The 20,363-nt window shown below is 46.3% G+C and overlaps 2 protein-coding genes across 5 annotated transcripts in view; one reads left to right on the forward strand and one right to left on the reverse strand.

The window, feature by feature from the left end:
- Positions 1 to 20,363, forward strand: part of PALM2AKAP2 (PALM2 and AKAP2 fusion) — a 611,547-nt gene that overhangs the window by 238,469 nt on the left and 352,715 nt on the right. For all 4 annotated transcript variants that reach the window (XM_049710940.1, XM_049710941.1, XM_049710942.1 and 1 more), the window contains one exon: positions 17,399 to 17,444. In XM_049710940.1, coding sequence (XP_049566897.1) covers positions 17,399 to 17,444 — 46 coding nt within the window. The remainder of the gene's footprint in view (positions 1 to 17,398; positions 17,445 to 20,363) is intronic.
- LOC101275752 (thioredoxin domain-containing protein 8) overlaps positions 1 to 20,363 on the reverse strand; it is a 709,525-nt gene that overhangs the window by 175,624 nt on the left and 513,538 nt on the right. The window lies entirely within an intron of this gene.

The raw sequence follows: 20,363 nt of genomic DNA on the forward strand, positions 1-20,363 counted from the left end.
CAGGACTAGAGAGTTGGACAGGTGAGCGCATCCCGGGGGGTGGTGTGGCGTGGAAAACAGTGGCTGATGTAAACTAGGGTTAGGGCACCGCAGCACGTGAAATCCAGGAGGTTTGATTCCTCCTGCCACCCTCCAGATGCCTGGTGAGTTGCCAGGTCCTGGTAATTCTCCCCACCTACTCAAGTCTGCTCCTTCATCTCCATCTCTCTGACATTAGACCAGGGAGCTGAAAGCACAGGCTCTGCTCCCAGACTGCCTGCGTGAAAAACCTGCTCAGCCACCTCCTGGTTTTGTAACCCTGGGTAAATGACTAAACATCCCCCTGCCTCAGTGTTTTCATCTGATAGATGGGAATGATGATAATATACTTACCTTATGGAATGTGGGGTTTGCTAAATGAACCACACCTATGCAGTACTTCATGGGGTGCCTGGCATAGAGTCAGTAGTCAATGTTAGTTGCTGTATTAGTTTCCTAGGGCAAATGTAACGAATTACCACAAACTGGCAGGGGAGGGGGGGTGGCAGGGCTTAAAACAACAGAAATGTATTATCTCATGGTGCTGGAAGTCAGAGTCTGCAATCAAGGTGTCAGCAGGGTTGGTTCCTTCTGGAGGCTCTGAGGGAGAATCTGTCCCATGCATCTCTCCTAGGTTCTGGTCACTGCCGGAATCCTTGGTGTTCCTTGTCTTGTAGCTGCCTAACTCCAGTCTCTGCCTCTGTCTTCACATAGCCTTCCCCTCTGGGTCTGTGTGTCTCAAATCTCCTTCTCCTTTCTCTTATAAAGACACCAGTCATTGGGGTTAGGGCCCACCCTCAATCCAGGATGCCGTCATAGCAAGATCCTTAAGTTAACTGCATCTGCAAAGACTCTATTTCCAAATAAGGTCATTTTAACAAGTACCGAAGATTAGAACTTGGACATATCTTTCAGGGACTGTTCAACCCATTACAGTTGTCATAACCATTATTTTCAATTAAGGAGCTTCTCATCTCTTTTCTAGACTCTGAAAATAGTCTCTGTGCCTCCAGGGAGACTCCCTTACTCAACAGTCTGTTCTCAATAAGGAGCCCCAGTGATCTTTCCAAAGTGACTTCCCTGCTTCCCCCTTCAGTGGCTCCCCTCACCTGCAGGAGGACATGTGATGTGCTGAGCAGAGCTGTGACCTGGTTCCTGCCTCATCTCAGCAGTGCCATCTCTGACATTCCTCCATCTTGCACATCCTTTTCAAAACGGGGTGGCTTCTAGTGCCCCAAACACACGGCACTCTCTTGTGCCTCCTGACCCTTGCACAGCCTCTCCCCTCTCCGTATGGACCATCCTCTTCCCTAGTGAGGGCCTATGCATCCTTTGAAATTCAGTTTTCATTTTCTCTCCTCTGGGAAGCCTTCCTGGACCCTCCTCTGGCAGCATCCCCAGACACCCGGAATTGGCTTCCTCCTCTTTACCCCCAGTGCATCTTGGATTTGTCCCTGTCACCAAACGTTATTGTTTTGTAAAAGTGTGTTAATGTTTCTGTTGCTCCTTGAGGATTGTGCCTTACTCAACTCTACCACAATGCCAGGACAGTAAAGGAAGGTGTTGAATAATGGATGGATGGATGGATGGACAGTTGGATATATAAACAGATGAATGAATGGGTAGATGGTTGGATGTATAGATAGATAAATGAATGGGTGGATGAATCACTGGGAGGATAGATGGATGGATGGATGGATGGATGGCTAACAACTGGGAAAAGGAAAACTCTGAGTCAGGGATCATGGGGAACCACAGGGTGAAACCTGGAATAAACCTGGCACCGTCTGTGGCTAGAAGATCTGACCAGTGTAGTGTAAATTATGAACAGCTTTGTGTATAAACATACCAGTACGTGATACCCAAATTTGCTGAGCAAATTCATCATAGCTCCCCCAGAGTACTCATTCTTCTCAACTTCCAAAGTCCTAAATTAAAGAAGCCCCTTCGGGAGCAAATAAAACGGGGTTCTCACATATTACACTTTAGTATGAAAAAGATTCACCTGGTACATAAGTTTAGAATGTGTGTCCCTAAGTCCCCACCCCCAGAGATTCTGATAAAGTCAGTCTGGGGCAGGCTCAGTGATTTGCGGAGAAGTTAAAAGTACAAATTTCGTCTCTGCCCTGTCTGCCCTCTGTGACCTTAGATGGTTTCTTAATTCTTCATCTCTGAAGTGGAGAAAATAATAGTACCTCTTTGTAGGACTCTGATGAGTTAATATAGTGTTTGACATATGTAAGTTCTCAATAAGTTTACCTGCAATCTTTGCTATCATCATCATCAGTGAAACTCTAGATCAGCGGCTCTTAATCCCAGCTGCATAATAAAACTTGAAAACAAACCCTAATATAGTTGGGCTGGAGTGGGTCCCCAGGGATGTGTATTACTTTAGAGCAGCCCAGGTCTAATGTGCTGTCACAGTTGAGACCCAGCAGGCCCTAGATCGATCGGTGCTTCTCAAACTTCAATCTGCCCACAGATCACCGGGGGATCTTATAAAAATGCAGATTTGGATTCAGTAGGTTTCAGGCCAGCGAGAAGCTGCATTTCAACCTTGATATGGATGTTGCTGTCCACAGACCACACAAGGAGTAGCGAGGATTTGGAATACAACCTGAGGCCAAGCAGACAAGACCCGCAGCTTGGTCGGCGGTTTGATGCCAACACAGGGACCGATTATGACGGAGGCCATGTGGTTCTTGGTTATACCCAGGTCTGTCACATCCTACTGCCACACTCTTCCCGGAAGCTCCCCCATCCCTCCCTAACTCAGCCAAACCCTGGGAGGAGAGGCAGGATGGCTCTCTCTGATTTCCTTGATAAGATGTGTCAAATGAACATTCATTATAGTCCCAGGAGTCCTTTCAGAGGCATTTAAGGAAATGCTGCACATTTAGCACTTAGCTCTTCAGATTATGGAGTTCAGGGTCATCATTTTGCTCATAGAAGGGCCATCTGTATGTGTCTAAACTGCTGAGTCAGTTACCCCGCCGAGTGAGGATACTATTGCGGCCTCTGTTTTTGGCACAGACGTCTTGAGGGGTTTTCCAATCGTCGGTAAATGCCGAAGTCCCTGGCTCTCAGTCCCTGGCCCAGGTGTAATGACTCAGAGGCCTACAGTCAAACCAGGTGAAGGAGGGGGTGGGAAGTTAAAATCCGAGCCGGCTAACAGGCAGAGGATGTTAGTTCTCCAAGACTGCATCTGCATCTTCTTGCAGACTCATTGTGATTTCCTCAAAGCAGCCCTCTCCAAGTTTTCAGTCGTAGGCAGAGGCCCTCGCTGCCTGAGTGTACGAGGTGGGACTCACAGCATCGGGAAATCACGCTGATGAAGGCAAAGCTGAGAGCATCTTCATTTACTGTGCATGTAGTTAACGTTACATCATCCTTTCACTGCATGTTGATTAGGCAAAACTCTGAGTCAAGTATCTGATTGCAAAGACTCTTAATTTTATATGACAAAACTATCCTTTAGATTTTCATTTCATATTTTATGATTCCTAAGACCTGGAGTCAACACTAATTACATTTTTACAAGACATGCATTATTTATCATCTTCATTACCAGAATAATAAAAACCAACACAAACCTCCCCATGTACCCCGTAAGGTAGATATTATTAACCTGAGTTCACCTAAGATGGAATTGACGCAAGTGAAGTACCTCACCCAGGGTCCCCTATCTAATAAATATGGAGCTGGTCTTTGAACCCAGAGCGTCCTGGCACCAATGCTCTTAACCACGGCACTCAACACCTTTTGTAGGAAAGCTGCCACTCAGCATTTGTGAGAGCACTTCTTACCTGCCAGGCGCAGGGCTCGACATGGATTGTCTCCTATTGCCCTCAAAACACCCATATGGGTCAGGCACTATTAATTTCATTTTCTGATCGAGGGAGTTGATCTAAGAGAAATGATGTAATTTCCCCAAGTTTACACTCTACCTTGTAAGCACTAGAGCTGGAGGTTGAGCCCAAGGGGTCCGTGTCCCCTCTCTTTAGCTGATATTGGATTCTTGTCCCCTGCCAATCCTCTCCCCCAGCCCTGGAGTGAAGGATTCCTGGATCTGGCCAGGCACTGGTTCCATCAGTACCCACCTGTGCCCACTCTGCCAAAGTCCCTTTGGCCATGTAAGGTGACACATTCACAGGCTCCAGGAATCAGGGCGTGGACATCTTTGAGACCATTATTCTGTCTACCATGATCACACCATTCCATCGTTCTCTCACATGAATCCTGCATGGTCCTCCATCTGATTTCCTGCTCACATCTTCCCTCCCTCATCTGGGCAGTCAGAGTGAGTTTTTGAAGGTGCAAATACATCCCTTCACAGCTTGTCCAAACCCTCCCAAGGCCATGATCTGACCAGGCCACTCTTTGGCCTCTCTTCCCACTACTCAACCCCTCACCCCCTCTGCCACCATCACACTGGTCTCCTGGCTGCTACCCAGTGGATGCTGAGCACGCTCACGGTGCAGAGCCTTCCTGTGTGCTGCTCCCTCGGCCCCGAACACAATTCCCTTAATATTTGCAAAGTTCTGTCACTCGCTCTGTAGTCAGGTCTCTCTGATGGAGTGTCGCTCCTTCATCCCCACGCCACTCTCTCCCCTCAGTGTGCTTTTCTTCAGAACATTTCTGAAGTTAGATTGTAGATTTTCCTTCTTTTTTTTTTTTTTTTTGCCGTACACGGGCCTCTCACTGTTGTGGCCTCTCCCGTTGCGGAGCACAGGCTCCAGACGCGCAGACTCAGCGGCCATGGCTCACGGGCCCAGCCGCCCCGAGGATGTGGGATCCTCCCGGACCGGGGCACGAACCCGTGTCCCCTGCATCGGCAGGCGGACTCCTAACCGCTGCTCCACCAGGGAAGCCCTAGATTTTCCTTCTTTTAATGTCCCTCTCCCTTCCCTGGAATGGAAATGCAAAAATGCAGCTTCTTTGTCCTGTTCTCTGCTGATCCCCAGCACTTGGGATGATGCTTAGTGTGAAGTGTGTGCCCAATATGTCTGCAGGGCAGGAAGGAAGGAAGGAAAGGGAGGGAGGGAGGAAAGGGAGGGAGGGAGGGAGGGAGGGAGGATGGAAGGAAACAAGGGATGAAGGGAGGGAGAGAAATAAAGAAAGGAATGATGGAAGAAGTTGGCTTAGCTCTCTGGCCCTTTTATTGTTGTTATCTAAGGTCTTAACCCTCAGAGAGGATAATATTCAAAAGAAAATAAATCACTTTCACCTCTTTCAAATGCGTTTTATGTATGCAGATAAATCCTCCCAACGTTTAAATAGTCCCACACAGGTACAGGCTTCCAACAGCATGAGCAGGTTACCTGATATTATTACATCTGCCACTTAGAACTGTGTGACTGGAAGCTCTCTGTGTCTCAGTGTCCTCATCTGTGAAATGGGTATAATAATAATGCTGCCCTCATAGGGCTGTTGTGAGGATTACACCTGTTAATGTTTGCAAAGCACTTAGAAGGGATCCAGGGACAGGGTAAGCATCACATCAGTGTTTATTAAAGATAAAAACCCAAAAAACTTACACTCAAACTGTTCTCTCCAGTACTCTTCAGACCTTTATTTAATTGAGAAAGAAACTTGGAAACTTTCAGCTTTTTCTTAACTCAATTTCTTTCTGCTTTATTATAACTTGGGAAAATACTAGTTTGTACTCCTATGAAAGTAAAATGGCAAAAGAGTATCTTTGCCCATTTTTTTCCACCAGTGGTCATATTCTTACCAAATAAATGTTTTCTCTATGGACTAGGGCTGTTACAATGTTTTCTAAATACTAGGATTATCAAATTTAGGACTTCATTTACTCAGAGGGTTAAGTGTGAAATCTCCAGGCTGCTCCAAAGTCGAGGTTCATCCTGAAAGACATTATCCTTTGCCTGGCTTTCCACGGGGGTGGGGGTTTGAAACCTGACACCTCTTTGTCGGTTGCCTCATTAGGTCACCACCTTGGAAAGGCTGCTTCCCCCTTATTAAGGAAAAGCCAGCTCCATTTGTTTTGGCTCCCAGCAACCTAACAGAGTCTTTATAATTCAGCAAAGGTCTGTTTTCCTTGGAAGCTGGAGAGGCCAGTGGTTTGGGATCAAGCTGGAATTCTCACTGGAAGTTCCAAAATGGAAGTCAAATGACTTCAGCCGGCAGTGGTAGAGGCAGGAATGTGGGGCAGGCCTTTGGAAAGTGGATTTTGAATATTGGAGGCTACTCATAAGATGCCTGATGGGATAGAGCCTCACACGGTTTGAGGGTGATGTGGACAAGCCATTTTATTATTCTGTTCAAACTCCGGGTTCTGATATCTGGGGTTTTTTTTTTTTTTTTTTAATTGTTTCCACGTAGAATAGAAAACAGTTTCAACCTAATCCTGGGAAGCAAGAATGGATTGATAAGATCCTTACTGTATACAGATGCAAGACAGGTCCCTTCTGGGGGAGACCAGTGAGGGTCACTCTAGAAGGACTAACTGCTGGATAGGCATTGGTCTGAGGAAGCTTTGGGTTGGGAGAAACACTGTAGAGGTAGCTCATGCCCAGGAAGGGGGTTCATTGGCACCTGTGCCTTTTCTCTGCCAGAAACTATGAAAGAGAACTAAGGTAGGGCAGCTGTCAGTGTGAAGAGGGGGCAGCCTGGGCAGCCATTGGCAAGGTCCCTGTTGGGGGCAGGAGGTGACAGGGCTGAGCAGGAAAGACCCAGACTTCCGGTCTCTTGCATTAATAACCAGGTTGAGCTTCCTGGCTCATAAACCAACTCTCTCCTGTCTCTCTCAACTCCTCTGATATTCTAGGTTCCAGAGAAGATTTTTTTTTTTTTTTAAACAGAGGTGCATGGATCTTCTAAGAGTGTCCATGGAAGGATTCAAGAGGTTCCACAAAGCTCAGGAATTGTATACAAAATGTTGTCGGCATGTGCATTGCCCTTAAGTCCATAGTTTTTACCAGATTCTCACAAGGACTCTGTGATCTGCCCTCCTGCAAAGCTTAGATCACTGTTCTACATGGTAGCATAAATCACCCCGTAGAACACTTTGCACTTTTGTCTCCTTCAGTCTCTCGTGATAAGAATTTGGCAAAGCCAAAATGTTACAAAAAGGTTTGCACAGCATCAAAAGACCTTGGAGAGCAAACTCTAGAGGCAAGAAGCAAGAGTCAGGAGTATTCATGAGTAAGTGCTGGTCTAGTCTGAGGACTATATCTGACACACCTGGGGTCTTAGCTCGGGCTGCTGTAACAAATTACCATAAATTGGGCAGCTTAAACAACAAACATTTTTTCTTACAGTTCTGGAGGCTGGAAGTCCAAGATCAGGGTATGGACAGATTGGGTTGCTAGTGAGGGCCCTCTTCCTGGTTTGCAGACGGCTGTCTGCTTGCTGTGTCCTCATATGGAGGAAGGAGAGAGAAAAGCAAGCTCTCTACTGCCTCTTCTTTACTCCCATCATGAGGGCTCCATTCTCATGACCTAATTGCCTACTAAGGCCCCATCTCCATCACACTGGAGATGTGGGTTTCCACGTTTGAATGGGAAGGGGTACAAACATGCAGTCCATAGCACCCAGTGATGGGCCAACAAGTGACTCAGGAGCCTTCACTAGGACACAGGCACGTCTAGGCAGAAACACATCCAGAATGATACTGATATTGATGAATAAATGAGATTATGGTCATGATTATAAAAGAGTATTCATTGACCACCTTCAATATGTCAGGAGTACATACATGATGAATACATTATTTCACTTGATTGTCACAAGAATCTTGTAAAATGGATACTGATATCTTTCCCATTTTACAGACAGAGTAACTTAAGCTCAGAGAAGTAAATTTCTTAAGGTCATTAAGTGGTAGAATTGAGATTTAAGGTCCAGTTTGTCCAATCCATGCTTCCTGCCAACCTAAGTAGCTTTGTTACATGCAAACAACCATCATGGTGGCTTGTGGGACGCTGATGTATCTGAGATCTCCTTCAGGGCTCTGACTTTATGATTTTTGAGTTAATTGAGAGAGCGACAAGTTAAGTAAATAATTTGTAAGTCACACACTATGTTAGAAATTGGGAGGGATAACCACTTTTCCTTCCCAAAGGGACCACCATGCATACCCTGAGGGGGTGGGATTTCTGGAATGCTGTAGAGTTAACAAGAGGGGACTTGGAAAGTTAGAAAAGGGAGGGGGAGGCTGCATTCCAGGCATAGCTCGTGGTATGAGAAAGCACCAAATTTGGAATGGGACAAACAGATGAAGGTGTCAAGTTCTCTGGGGAGGAGTATGGGGACTGGAGACTAAAAACAGGGTAAAGCTCTGGCAAGATGCTATGGCGCCTTCTGAGCCTGAAACAAAGGAGAACCATCCCAGAACCCTGGGGGCCTCCCCTCCCCCATCCCAACAAAGGGGAGTTCCATTTGACAAGGGCACCGAGCCCCAGAGGGAAATGGACTGCCTGTCTATAGCGGGAGATCTTCAGTTCTAGCAGAGAGCTCTCTGGTCACAGGAAAAGTTATCTCGATTGTGATGGCTTGTCCACTTGCAAAAGATGGTGTCACAAGGGCTTGACTTAGGGAAGAGTGAAAGGTGAGGAACTATAGAGGATGAAAGAGAGGAACTGAGTGGGAAGAGGGGACATCATGAAGGACTGACGGCAGACACCTGGGCCCCAGAGCAGGCATCAACAATCTGACGTCCAGATGTGGGTGCACAGCACTTAATCCAACCCAGGTCCTAGAAGGCAACAACCCCTCTGTCCTCCACGCCCACCCCAGGAACGCTGTCCCCGGAGAGAAAACAACGGGAGTGACATCAGTACAGAAGGCAAGCTCAACTGTGCCTCAGAAGTGGCCCTGCCAGCTGCTTTTCCCCAGGGGACAGACACTGCTGTCACTGTGGAGGCCTGGAGAGCAGCTGAGTGTCCATTTCCCAAAGGATTGAGCCAGACTTGGGGGCTCATGGGAGTCAGGGAACTGCTATCCCTAATACATGATCTAATGTCTTGTTCGTGCTCACGCCCTCCTCAGCAGAACACAACACACCTTCCTTTGTCAAGTCAGCACAGGCTCCATCCTTGGGGCCTCCCAGAGGGGCTGCCCACACCCCACCCCCCTCAGCGCTCCTGGCTCCCAGTCAGGCAGACGCCTCTGCGTCAACTCTTCTTCCATCCCCACCTCCCCAAGTACGCCTTTCCCTCTAGTGGTATAAACTTAGCTCTGAATGAATGTAGAAAGGAGGGCACATTCATGTAAACACGGACCAGGTAGCTTTCCAATCAAAGTTTGACACACACACAGATGGCAGAAAAGATCCAAGTTTCTCTGTTTCCTTCTCTCCTGCTTCTCTCTGCTGCTTCCACTGCATCCTTGGACCCCACACCCTATCCTGCATTTAGCGAAGCTAATTAAATATGTAGATCAGGAAGTGCAATGGTTTGACTGGGTAAGGCAGAAATCACTTGAGTAACTGAGGAACATTGAGGAGGCAAAGAGAGCCCAGGGTGGCGTTGGGCATTTTCATTTATTGGTTTGATTGTCTTAGAAACCCATCAGACATCTGGAAGCCTCTTTTGTCTTATGTGCTAGCTGAGTCTTCTCCTGGTAGGCCGAGTCTGTGGCTGCTACAGAATTTCTCAGTCTTAGAAACATCACCTCACCCCAGCCCCTGCCTCCACCCCACTGCCCAGTCCTTTTGTCCCTGAGTTCCTAACCTTGAAGGCATCCCTTTCACTGTAGTCCTTCCCACTCTGAGAGCATTTATAGTTAGTTCTCAAAACACCTTCTCACTCATGGGTTCCTTTCATCCTTACAAGAACTTTGTGGGGGTAGTTAGCTATCTCTGTGCCCAGTGTACAAATAGAAAACCTCAGCTCAGAGCAGTTAAGTTGCTTGTCTGAGGTCACACAGTAAGTTGGCAGAGTTAGGATTAGGACCTAGGGTTGAGATTTTGTCTGGTGCTCTTTCCACTCTATCTTGAGCTGCTTTGAGGAAAGGCTGTCTGTCCACGAGGCCCCAGCTGGGAGGGTTACACCTGGTAAGGAGAAATTTTTTTTGGTGTAGGTTTTTTATTGTTAAATATTGTTTAGTTTTGAAGGGAACAATTCGGTGGCATTTATCACATTCACAGTGTTGCACAAGCACCACCTCTGTCTGGTTCCAGCACATCCTTGTTGCCTCAAAGGAGACCCTGTCCCACTCATCAGTCACTCTCCATGTCCCCTCCTCTTCCCCTGAGAATACCAGATTACTTCTGTGTCCATGGATTTGCCGTCCGTGGACATTTCATATAAATGGAATCAAGAAAATGTGACCTTTGTGACTGTTTTCTCTCAATAGGTATCATGTCCTCAGGGTTCATCCACATTTTAGCAGATGTCAGAGCAGATGTCAGATGTTCCTCTTTATGGCTGAGTAATAGTCCATTGGAGAATGAGAGTGGCTTTTATGGGTTCAAATAGAAGTGACAACCTGTACATCCCATTCTTTTTTTTACTGAAGTATAGTTCATTTACAGTGTTGTGTTTCAGGGGTACAGCAAAGCAATTCAGATATATTTATTCTTTTTCAGATTCTTTTCCACTATAGGTTACTACAAGATATTGAGTATAGTTCCCTGTGCTATACAGTAGGTCCTTGTTGTTTATCTACTTTATATATAGTAGTGTGTATCTGTTAATCCCAAACTCCTAATTTATCCTCCTTCCCCCCTTTCCCCTTTGGTAACCATAAATTTGTTTTCTATGTCTGTGAGTCTGTTTCTATTTTGTAAGTAAGTTCATTGTATCTTTTTTTTTAGAATGCACACATAAGTGATATCATATGATAGAGATCTGTCTGACTTACTTCACTTAGTATGATAATCTCTCGGTCCATCCATGTTGCTGCAAATGGCATTATTCCGTTCTTTTTTATGGCTGAGTAATATTCCATTGTACACGTACACCATATCATTTTTATCCATTCACCTGTTGATGGACACTTCAGTTGCTTCCAAGTCTTGGCTATTGTAAATTGTTTTGCTGTGAACATTAGGGTACATGTATCTTTTCTAATTAAAGTTTTCATCTTTTCTGGGTATATGCCCAGGAGTGGGATTGCTGGATCATATGGTAACTCTATTTTTAGTTTTTTAAGGAACCTCCATACTGCTCTTAGTAAGGAGCAGTTTTTGAGACCGACTGGCTATTACCTCTCAGTGAGACCAGCTCCAAGGGGCCAAACACAAGTTAGATCCATTTTGCCAGCGTATGAGTGTATGGAGGGTGGGCAATGGGTTGGTATGCAGGATTGAAACCCTGAACACTCCAAAGGGCATCAGAAGGGCTCAGCATCCGTAGGTGGTAGGAGCTGAAGCTAGGTTTTCCCAGTTTCATTATTCATTCCCCAACCAGGAGGGCACACAGGATTTAACTGATAGTCTACTGTCCCTACACTGCCAAACCCACAGGAAATCTCTCTCTTGTTAGCAGTGCTGACTTGCAGGATGTGTATGGCATGATTGAATCATGGCTAACAATGAAAGTGTTGATGGCCCCACTGCAAAAAGGGATTCCAAGCTGACCGGGCACTTCATGGTCATTGTACTAAGGCAAACTAGACTGGCCCCTAAGCTCTCTGGGAAGCCAGTGACCTGATTGTGTCTACCAGCATCAGATAACCAGACTGGCCTTCCCAAAGACTTTTCCACTTTGTAGCTAATTCACACCCAAACCTTGAATCCACTCCACCAAGGAGCACCTTTAATATGTGGGCATGTAGCTCTCTTCCAAAACACTCCACAATTAAGCTTTTCTTTCCATCTTTTCCTAGGACTTAATCTATGTCCTCTTAAGCATTCCCTTCTCATTCCTTCTTATTTATAATCATTAAATGGACTTACTCCAAAAGATAAGGCTGTAGGTGTCTATGAATCATTCAAGGGGTAGTCTGGTAATGAAATTTCTAGACAATAAATGACACAGGGCAGAATCCTCCCTTTTAAAAGATGAAAAAAGAGAAGTACCTACTAATGTGGAAAACTTAAAGAATATTGATAGTTCACCCCTTTTCTTAAAAGAAAAAGCCTACATTGCAAAAAAAAAAAAGCATACATAAAAGGATAGATACAATCAAGTCACTCACTTGATTTGGTCTATGACAGTTTTAATGAAGAAGTAGTTGGGTTGTATAATCAGGACCTGCCATTTTTGGAGCCCCTACTATGGTCACTGTCAAGCATTTTCCATCTGTTATCTTGATTTCTTGCAATATCCTTATGAGGTTAGAGTTGTTATCCCCCATTAAGGATGAGGAAATTGAGCTAAAGGAATTCAAGTTTGTGCAGTTGGTGAGTCTGAGGGCTGGGATTCTAACTTGCCTTTACAGCTCATGCCTTTTCTCTGTGCCATGCCCACCTCCCACCTCCTAGACCCACTTTTCAAAATTTTTATCAACATCTGAATATCCCAGCAAGGTGAATGTAGAATGACCCCTAACCATCCAGATCCAATTCCTGTATGCTCTCCTTATAGGCCCTGGTTTCTTCCAGCAATTCACAGTGTTGATCAACTGACATTGCCAAGGCTAGCCAAGAGAAAATGAGGCCATCAGATAGAGATTCTGCCGTTCATTTTTAGATGGATTCCTAGTGGCTCTTTTTGAATCTTCTCTGTAGAGAGCTTAGTCAATCTGTACCTAAGTGGCTCCCAGCCTAGTTTATTTCCCACACTGGCACCCTGTTTTCTAACTTCTTTCACTCTCTTGCACCATGGGGACTCTCTCTATGGATCTATCATATGAATCCCATTGAGAAAAACATCACGTACTTGAAATCCCATCAACTTTCCCAAATTGTTCACAACCACAGGAGCCAAAAGGGCTCCAAGCACTGTTCCCCTCCTTTTGATCCTGTGCAGGCATCACATATGTTTTTAATGAGCATGTATTTTAAAAGATCCTAGGCAAAAGAGAGCTGATGCAAATACAAACATTTTGGAGGACCTGGCATTCTTTTAAAATTAGTTTTGTTAATGGAAAGCTTCAGGTTACTCTGAAGTTTCACACTCTTCGGTTCTGTTCAGCAAGACTTCAACTTTTACTCACTCAGTGGGTCTTGGCAAGTCATTTCCCTCTCAGTTTACAGAGCTCCCGTTTTCCCCACAGGGGAGTAGGCTGTGATCATCTGTGGTTCTCAAAGGACTCACACCCTAAAATAGATTCTGCAGTTTTTATTACCAAAACATCTATTTCGCAAATCTAGCATTCTGTATTCTCTCAATAGAATGCTGTGCAATACAGCATCTATCAGAAAAACCATTAGACAATACGGGTAATGCTTATGCAACACGGTTTACTGTCCCAGCAAGAACTAGTGATTTGTTACACACATGATGCACCCATTGTACTAGATCTTTTGAGATTTCAAATGTGTGGAGGGCAAAAAGTCACCAATATTAACACTAGACTATGAATTCTTTGTAATACCAAGCCATAGCCTGATGTCTAGTATAGAATAGCTATACAATAAAAGTTTATGAAAGAAATGGCATAATTTGGGTTATAAGTGTCTGTGTTTTTAATGGGTTAGATGATTTCAAAATGCTAAAATTTAGAGCTTTGAGGGGAGAAGTATTGGAAGAGGAGAAAATGTTTTCTCTCTGCTCTTCACGTGCCTTCCTGTTTCACTTAGGGTTCTTAGTCACAAGCAGCAGAAACTGATTCTAGTTGCTAGGAGCAGAGAAGGCATGAATCGAAAGTGTATTACGTAGCTGGCAGAATAGCTGGGAAGGCTGGAGAAGGAGGCCTGAGCAATGGGCAGGACCAAAGATGAGCAACCAGCCTGAAAGAGTTCTCTAATGCTATGTCTTCAAGGTCCTTGGCCAATGTACATGGCTAACTAAGCCCAGATTGCATGCCATGTCATAGCTTCTGAGGACCTGGGAAACAAATGTCTGGCATTTCCCGGCTTGCATGATGGGAAGTAGCTCTGAATCTCACAATGGCTCGTAATATGGGAATTCCCTAAAGACGGAAAGAGCTGCACAAATGGGGCAGCCAGGAAAAAAAAAAAAAATGTGAAGATTCTGCTACATTTCCCCCTGGACAAATCCCCAGGGTCCAGCATTCTGAATTTCTTCTCTCCTTTGACTTTTGGCCATCCCTGCTTTGACAGTCCTCAACACGGAGTAAACAGGAGCCCTGTATATCATGGGTCTCAGGTGGTTAAAAGCCACTGAGGAAGTAAATTGGTCATAAGTCTTCTGTCTACTCCTGGTAAGCCCAGTTAGTACGATGGTTCTAAATCCATCCCTAACTCTTACCTCACCCCATAGATATTTAATTTTGTACATGTATTCAGGCAAATGTGACCCAGGAGATTCTGATGCATTATACTACTGACTGGGAAACGTGTCTTAATTGTTCCCATTTCTCACAGTTTCTTTACAAACCATTTCTATTTTTCTGAAGTCCCCTCCCACACCCCATCAGTCCCAACCAATGGCCCTTCCGTCAGCTGGGAAAACTAGGCTTCCAATATACGCTCCCTCAACTTCTCTCTCTTTCAAATAAAATGACTTCATCTTTACCCATTCCATCTTCTGTCCTACTTCATTTCCCCATCTTTCCAAGCCTACCTTGGCCACTAGTGCTCATCTGGATGCCCTCTGGTCTAATCTGAGACCTAATACTTACCTTCCCTTTGGACTGTGTCTTTGTTCTCACTTCCCTGATGCCTAATTCCCTTTGGCCCTGAAACATTCAAGTCTCACCTGATCTAACAACCCTTCAACTTGACTCTGCTTCCCATAGACCACCTTCCTGTTCCCCCCACCACCTTCATCTTTCACATCCAAACATCTGAAAGGAGTGGTTTGTACTCAAGGATGTTCCTTCCCCGTCTCTCACTCATTCAAGTCTCTGTAATTGCTTACAGGCTCACACACACACACACACACACAGCTCTCACTGTCACCCACGGCTTCCTGGCTGCCCCAGCCTCTTAGTCTGCATCTTTCTTGACCTCCCCAAACCACCTGACTCTGTTGAAAAACCCTTTCCTCCTGTTGTGGCTTTTCGTAGAAACATCCCTCTTGATTTTTTCTTCTAATCTTCAGATGATACTTCCTCAGCCTCCTTTCCTGGGCTTTCTCCTCTTCTCGTTCTGTTTTCTTACCCTGGCCATTCTTTCTTTAGCTATAACCACAATGTAGATGACACCCAGGTATGTGTCCCCGATCGTGATTCTTCTATCTTGAGATTCAAAGCTTTCCAACTGGTCACTTCCAAAAGATGCCTAAGCCTGTCTTCCACTCCATCTCACCTTCCATCATGCCTTTTAAAAATTTAGCATAGTAAAATATACATAACATAAAATTTACCATTTTAACCACTTTTAAGTATGCAGTTCAGTGACACTATGTGCATTCACATTGCTGTGCTCTTCTAATTCCTTTTTAATATCTGTGTAACTGGAGGGGAAAGGACCACTTATTCATCACCGGGGGCTGCCCCACCTTCATATTACTGGCCGAGCCTGGTGCCTGGTGGTTATAAACATGAGCTCTGGAGGGTCTGATCTAAGTTGAAATCCTAGCTCCATGACTCTGGCTGAGGCTTTCCACCTCTCTGGTCTCACTTCGCTCATCTTGTATTCTCTACTCTTGTTGGGTACGCAGTCACTCTGCCGAAGTACTAAAAGCTTTGTTTATTTGTGAGCTAACACCCCTCAAAAAACTTGTCCTCTGGAGCTGGCACTGCAAGTGAAGAGAAAATGAAGCGTTTGAAGAAAGTGATGGGTCTTAGCCAGAAAGCAGAAGTTCTGGATATACTGGAGGGGGATGTCAAATCTGGTGTTGCCTTGGATTTACGACACAAACAGCTCCACCTACGCCTGTTATGAAAAGAAAGAGAAAACAATCAATCAGTGAAACTGTTTTGGTGACTGCTTCAGTCTTTGGGCAGAGTAGTAATTGCTCTTCAAGTGACAGGTGAAACCTCTCTGAATGTTGAGAAGGTGATTTAGTAGAAATTGCAAGAATTTGCCCAGGAAAGAGGTGATTTGGAGAAATTTGCTGTGCCTACCTTTCAAAATGCCTTCTTAGGTTTTGCATTTATAGAGTCATCACGGATCTAAAGAGGTCACATTGGTTTTTTCCCCCATGTTTTTATTTCATTTTATGGAGGAAAGTTTGCTTATGAATGTTAGGAATTCTAGCAGCCCCCTCCTGGAGGTGAAGACGTATTTTGTTTTTAGCTTTTTGTTTCCTTTTGGACTGGATCTTATCTTATCTATCTCTCATTTCCAGCCCAGGCCCTGGCATAAAAGATGCACTTTAGAACTGCCGCCTGTTTCAGTAAAGAAGAGGTGAAGTGTTTTGGTGACCAGATCCTACTTTTCCTTTCAGAGACTGAGTACAGAAGTAAAGATTCTGAGTTTCAGCCCAGGATGTCACAGGATAATGTTCAGAACAGATTGCCCTTTACAAAGCACCTTTGTACGCATGCTTTATCTCATTCGGCACTGACAGACACTCCATTTTTTAGATGAAGAAACTGAGGTTCAGAGTGGTTAAGTGACCTGCCCGAGGCTTCACAGCTAATAAGTGATCGAGCCCATCCTAGCCGAGCACCTATAACTACAAACTCTCGGTTGTCTTTCTAACCCACATTTGGCCTCACAGAGGGATGGCCTGTGCTGAGCTACACCCTGCCCTTGGCCAACTTGACCGCTGAGGAGCCTGCCATTTAAGGCATGTGGATGAGGCAGTTGGAAATGTCCCCATGTGGAGTCGAAGCGTTTGGCAGGCAGGATGTGCTGGGGCCCCGCTTTCTGCCAGAGGCCCCTGGGCTGGCGTCTGCACGTCCCCAGTGAGCACGTGTCCACCTGGGCGCACCAACCGTGCGCCCTAGCGGCTCCCGGTGCGCCCCGGGTGCCAGCCCGCCCGCGCGCTGCCCGGCCGCGCCTTGGGGGCCTCCCCACTCCCCGCGGCTGCAGCCCCGGTGTCTCCCGCCCGCTTAGAGCAGCCCGGGGCTGCGGCCGCGGGTCCCCCACACCCCAGGGGCGGAGCGAGGCGCGGAGACGTCAGGGCGGAGGACGAGCGCTGGGCGAGCGCGCCCTCCCGGCTGCTGCCAGTGGCCCACGTCCCCGACTGGCGCGGCCGGCGGCGGGGAGATGCAGGGAGCGGCGGCGCTGGGGCGCAGCCAGGCGGCCGGGCGGGCGGGGGCCAGAGGCTGAGCCGGGCGAGCCAGCCGCGCACACAGCTCTGCCCGCCACCTCCGAAGCGAATCCCCGGACGTCCCTCGGCTCTCCCTGGGTTTCTAGCAAAGTCCCCCCGGGGTGTCCATCAATTTCCTTAGGTGACTACAGCGTGTGTTTTGTTTTTCTTTCTTCCTTCCCTCCCTGTGTGCCCTTCTCCAGGATGGCAGAGGCGGAATTGCACAAGGAAAGGCTGCAAGCCATAGCAGTAAGTCCACTTTCATTTTATTTTCTTGCTCTATTGTCTGGGATGGAAGAGGACCCCGAGTGCTTCGGGGCCATCGACATTCCAGCACAGTAGCCGCAGGACATGTGTTTTGGGGATAAAAGTCTGTCAAGGCTCAGCTACGCTGCTTTTTCCTTTATGGTCTGTAGATGGAAAGCCCCAGGGCGCGCTTTGGGCTGGGGATTTGAATGTGGAAGATTGGCTTAGAAATAAGATGCTTGCTACTGGGCTTTGGGGAAAGACTAAACAGGAGCATGAGGGGTGGGGGTGGGGGGGCGATTCCTGGAATATTACCACCCAGTGCTCAGTAATACTCAGACTTCAGACACTGGAGAATGGCGGGAACGGTCACCAGAACGGTGGCTGCCATCCACTCTGCGGAAGCTGTTGGTGTGCTAAGTGGAAAACCAGCAATCAGCTCCACTGCCAGCCACGCGGTAGAACCTCCTCCCTGAAAGCCGGAGTGTTCATTTTCCCTGTTCTGTTTGATATTGACAAGGGCACTGGCGCAAGCCATCACCCTGGGTGGGGGTGGGGGGGGCGGGTGGTCTGGGGACTTCTTAGAACAACTGGGTCCTGGAAATAATATTCCAAGAGAGCCTCCTTCTTCTAGGTGTGGATCATCTGAAAACCTATTTTCAGCATACAAAGGAGCAACCAGTTTTGGCAAAGTTTATGTGCACTCTCAGAAAAGTGTACCCATGTGCATCTTGGGTATAAAAGAGCTCGAAAGCTGCCTAAATTTGAGCAATCCTGCCACAGTGCTGCCAGTGATCCACAGATGTGGTATTTTTACTGGAGCCACCGCAGCTGGATTATATATTTCCTTTTCAGATGAGGGAATGATTACTGCTGCTATATGAAATAATAGCAATTAAAAGAGGTCTCTTAACATATTGGCATAAAAGAATTGCCAGACATTCTTTTACCTAAGTACTTTTTTTTTTCTTTTGGGTCCAGGAGTTCCCTGGAAACACATGTAAATTTGTTGGAGAAATGGTGTGTAATGTTTTGGAAGCAAAGTATATTAAAGTGTTTTTAAAACCCTTTGGACGGATCCTTCACTGGGAAATGCATACAGACTCTTCTTTTTTAAAGAAGCGTTTGATGTGGTCTCTGTGGCTCTGAGATCCTCTTTATCAAAGTCTTCAAATCTTAAAATGTCTTGGAGACTTTACAGCTGAAGTCTCTCTTGGAGAGACTGTTGGCACTGTTGAATGCTATGGCTTTTTTGCCTATTGGGCAATCTTTGAACTTGGTCCTCAGAACTCAGGAAGGCTTTTTTTTTCCCTTTCCCTCTGAGTATGTGTATTTTGATGGTTAGTGAGGTTGTTTACGGCTTCTAGAGTTAGTGGCCCAGCAGTGTGGCCAGTATGTCATGAACTTGACAAGAATGGAGATATTCCGTTCTTGGTGCCATGTCGCTGGTGGGTGCTTTATATAAACTGAATAATAGGCTGCTTTAACTGTCCATGAAGTGGCTGCTCCGGAGAAGGTTCAGTTGCTCCCATCGGAGGCCGCCGAAGGTTTCCAACAGTTGTCACATTCTCTGCCTTTGCATGACCAGCTTTACTGGATGCCTGAGGAACAGCTGAGCCTCATGAAAGGACTTGCTTTCTGAACGGGGAGCCAGTAGCAGCTTACACTTGGGCCACCCTTTTCCGAATGGGGCTGGGTAATCCCAGCAGAGGCTAAATGGACTTTCAAGAAAGATCTAGCCAGTCTGCTGGAATTCTAATGCCTGTTCAGTTGCGGAATTGAGTTTGTCCTGTACCTGGGAAGGTGTTGATGATTCTCATGAATGATTCGGCCTCAATGAATATATCTGTTGTTATTAGTGCAGACTTTCTAACATCGAATTAACGGTGTGTGTGAGAGCGAGAGAGACAGACAGACAGACAGAGAAAGAGACAGAGAATTGAGATGGGGTGGAGGGGCTTGTGACCACATCAGTAAATAGTTCTGTGCCGCGCTTTGGTCTAATGCATACTCTCCAAATTTTGCCAACTTGCCTCTTTCTGCCGCCTTCCTGGGGTTCTCAGGGGACCCTCAGGAGCTCACGAGGCTGCCGCCAGAGCCTAGCCCTCCTGAAATCTCTCTGGAGATGTGAAGGAGGAGGAGAATGATTCTTTTGTTTGTTTGTTTTTTGTTATTGGTTATCTATTTTATACATAGTAGTGTGTATATATGTCAATCCCAATCTCCCAGTTCATCCCCCCCCCACCCCGCTTCCCCCCAGGAGGAAGAGAATGATTCTTTATCTCTTCACCAACTTGGCTCCTCTCCAAGAGGAAGAGCAGATAGCTGGAGATTCTAATCTGTAGACTCTTGGGTACTCTTTAGTCCAGACCTTGGTTCCTTCATCTGTAAAGGGGGCTCCTGAGTTCTACCTCAGGGGCTGGCTGTAAGGTTTAGATATGGTGCAGGTGAAGGACTGGCATGCAGGGGCCAGTAGATGGTCTTGAGCTAGGGCCCCCAATTCCTGTCTACACTGCTGCCTTGTCCTGTGAGGGTGAGAGGCAACATCTCTGAAACAGAAAGAGTCTAAATAGCCTTCTTTATCCTTTCCTTTACTCGACTGAAGGCCAGAGCTCAGCCCAGTGTCAATTTCGCTAGCTCCTCAGACCAGGTGCAGAGATGTGACTGGAGGATCCATCCATCCAGTCATGCAGTAGGTATTTACAAAGTATTGCCTCTCGGAAGGGACTGGCAATACCAAAAAGTCAGTGTCCCCACGTTTCAGCCATCAGAGGGAAGACCTTACCCTTCGCACACTTAAGTTCTAAAAGGGACAGATGTCCTATGACCTACTAGCCACATGATCATCTGTGGGATTTTTTTTCCCCCCAAGGGAGTTAAATACTCAGAAACTATAGTGCTTTAATTGAATCTTCCAGTTGT

Source organism: Orcinus orca, chromosome 6 (assembly GCF_937001465.1).
Source record: "Orcinus orca chromosome 6, mOrcOrc1.1, whole genome shotgun sequence".
Classification (NCBI taxonomy): domain Eukaryota; kingdom Metazoa; phylum Chordata; class Mammalia; order Artiodactyla; family Delphinidae; genus Orcinus; species Orcinus orca.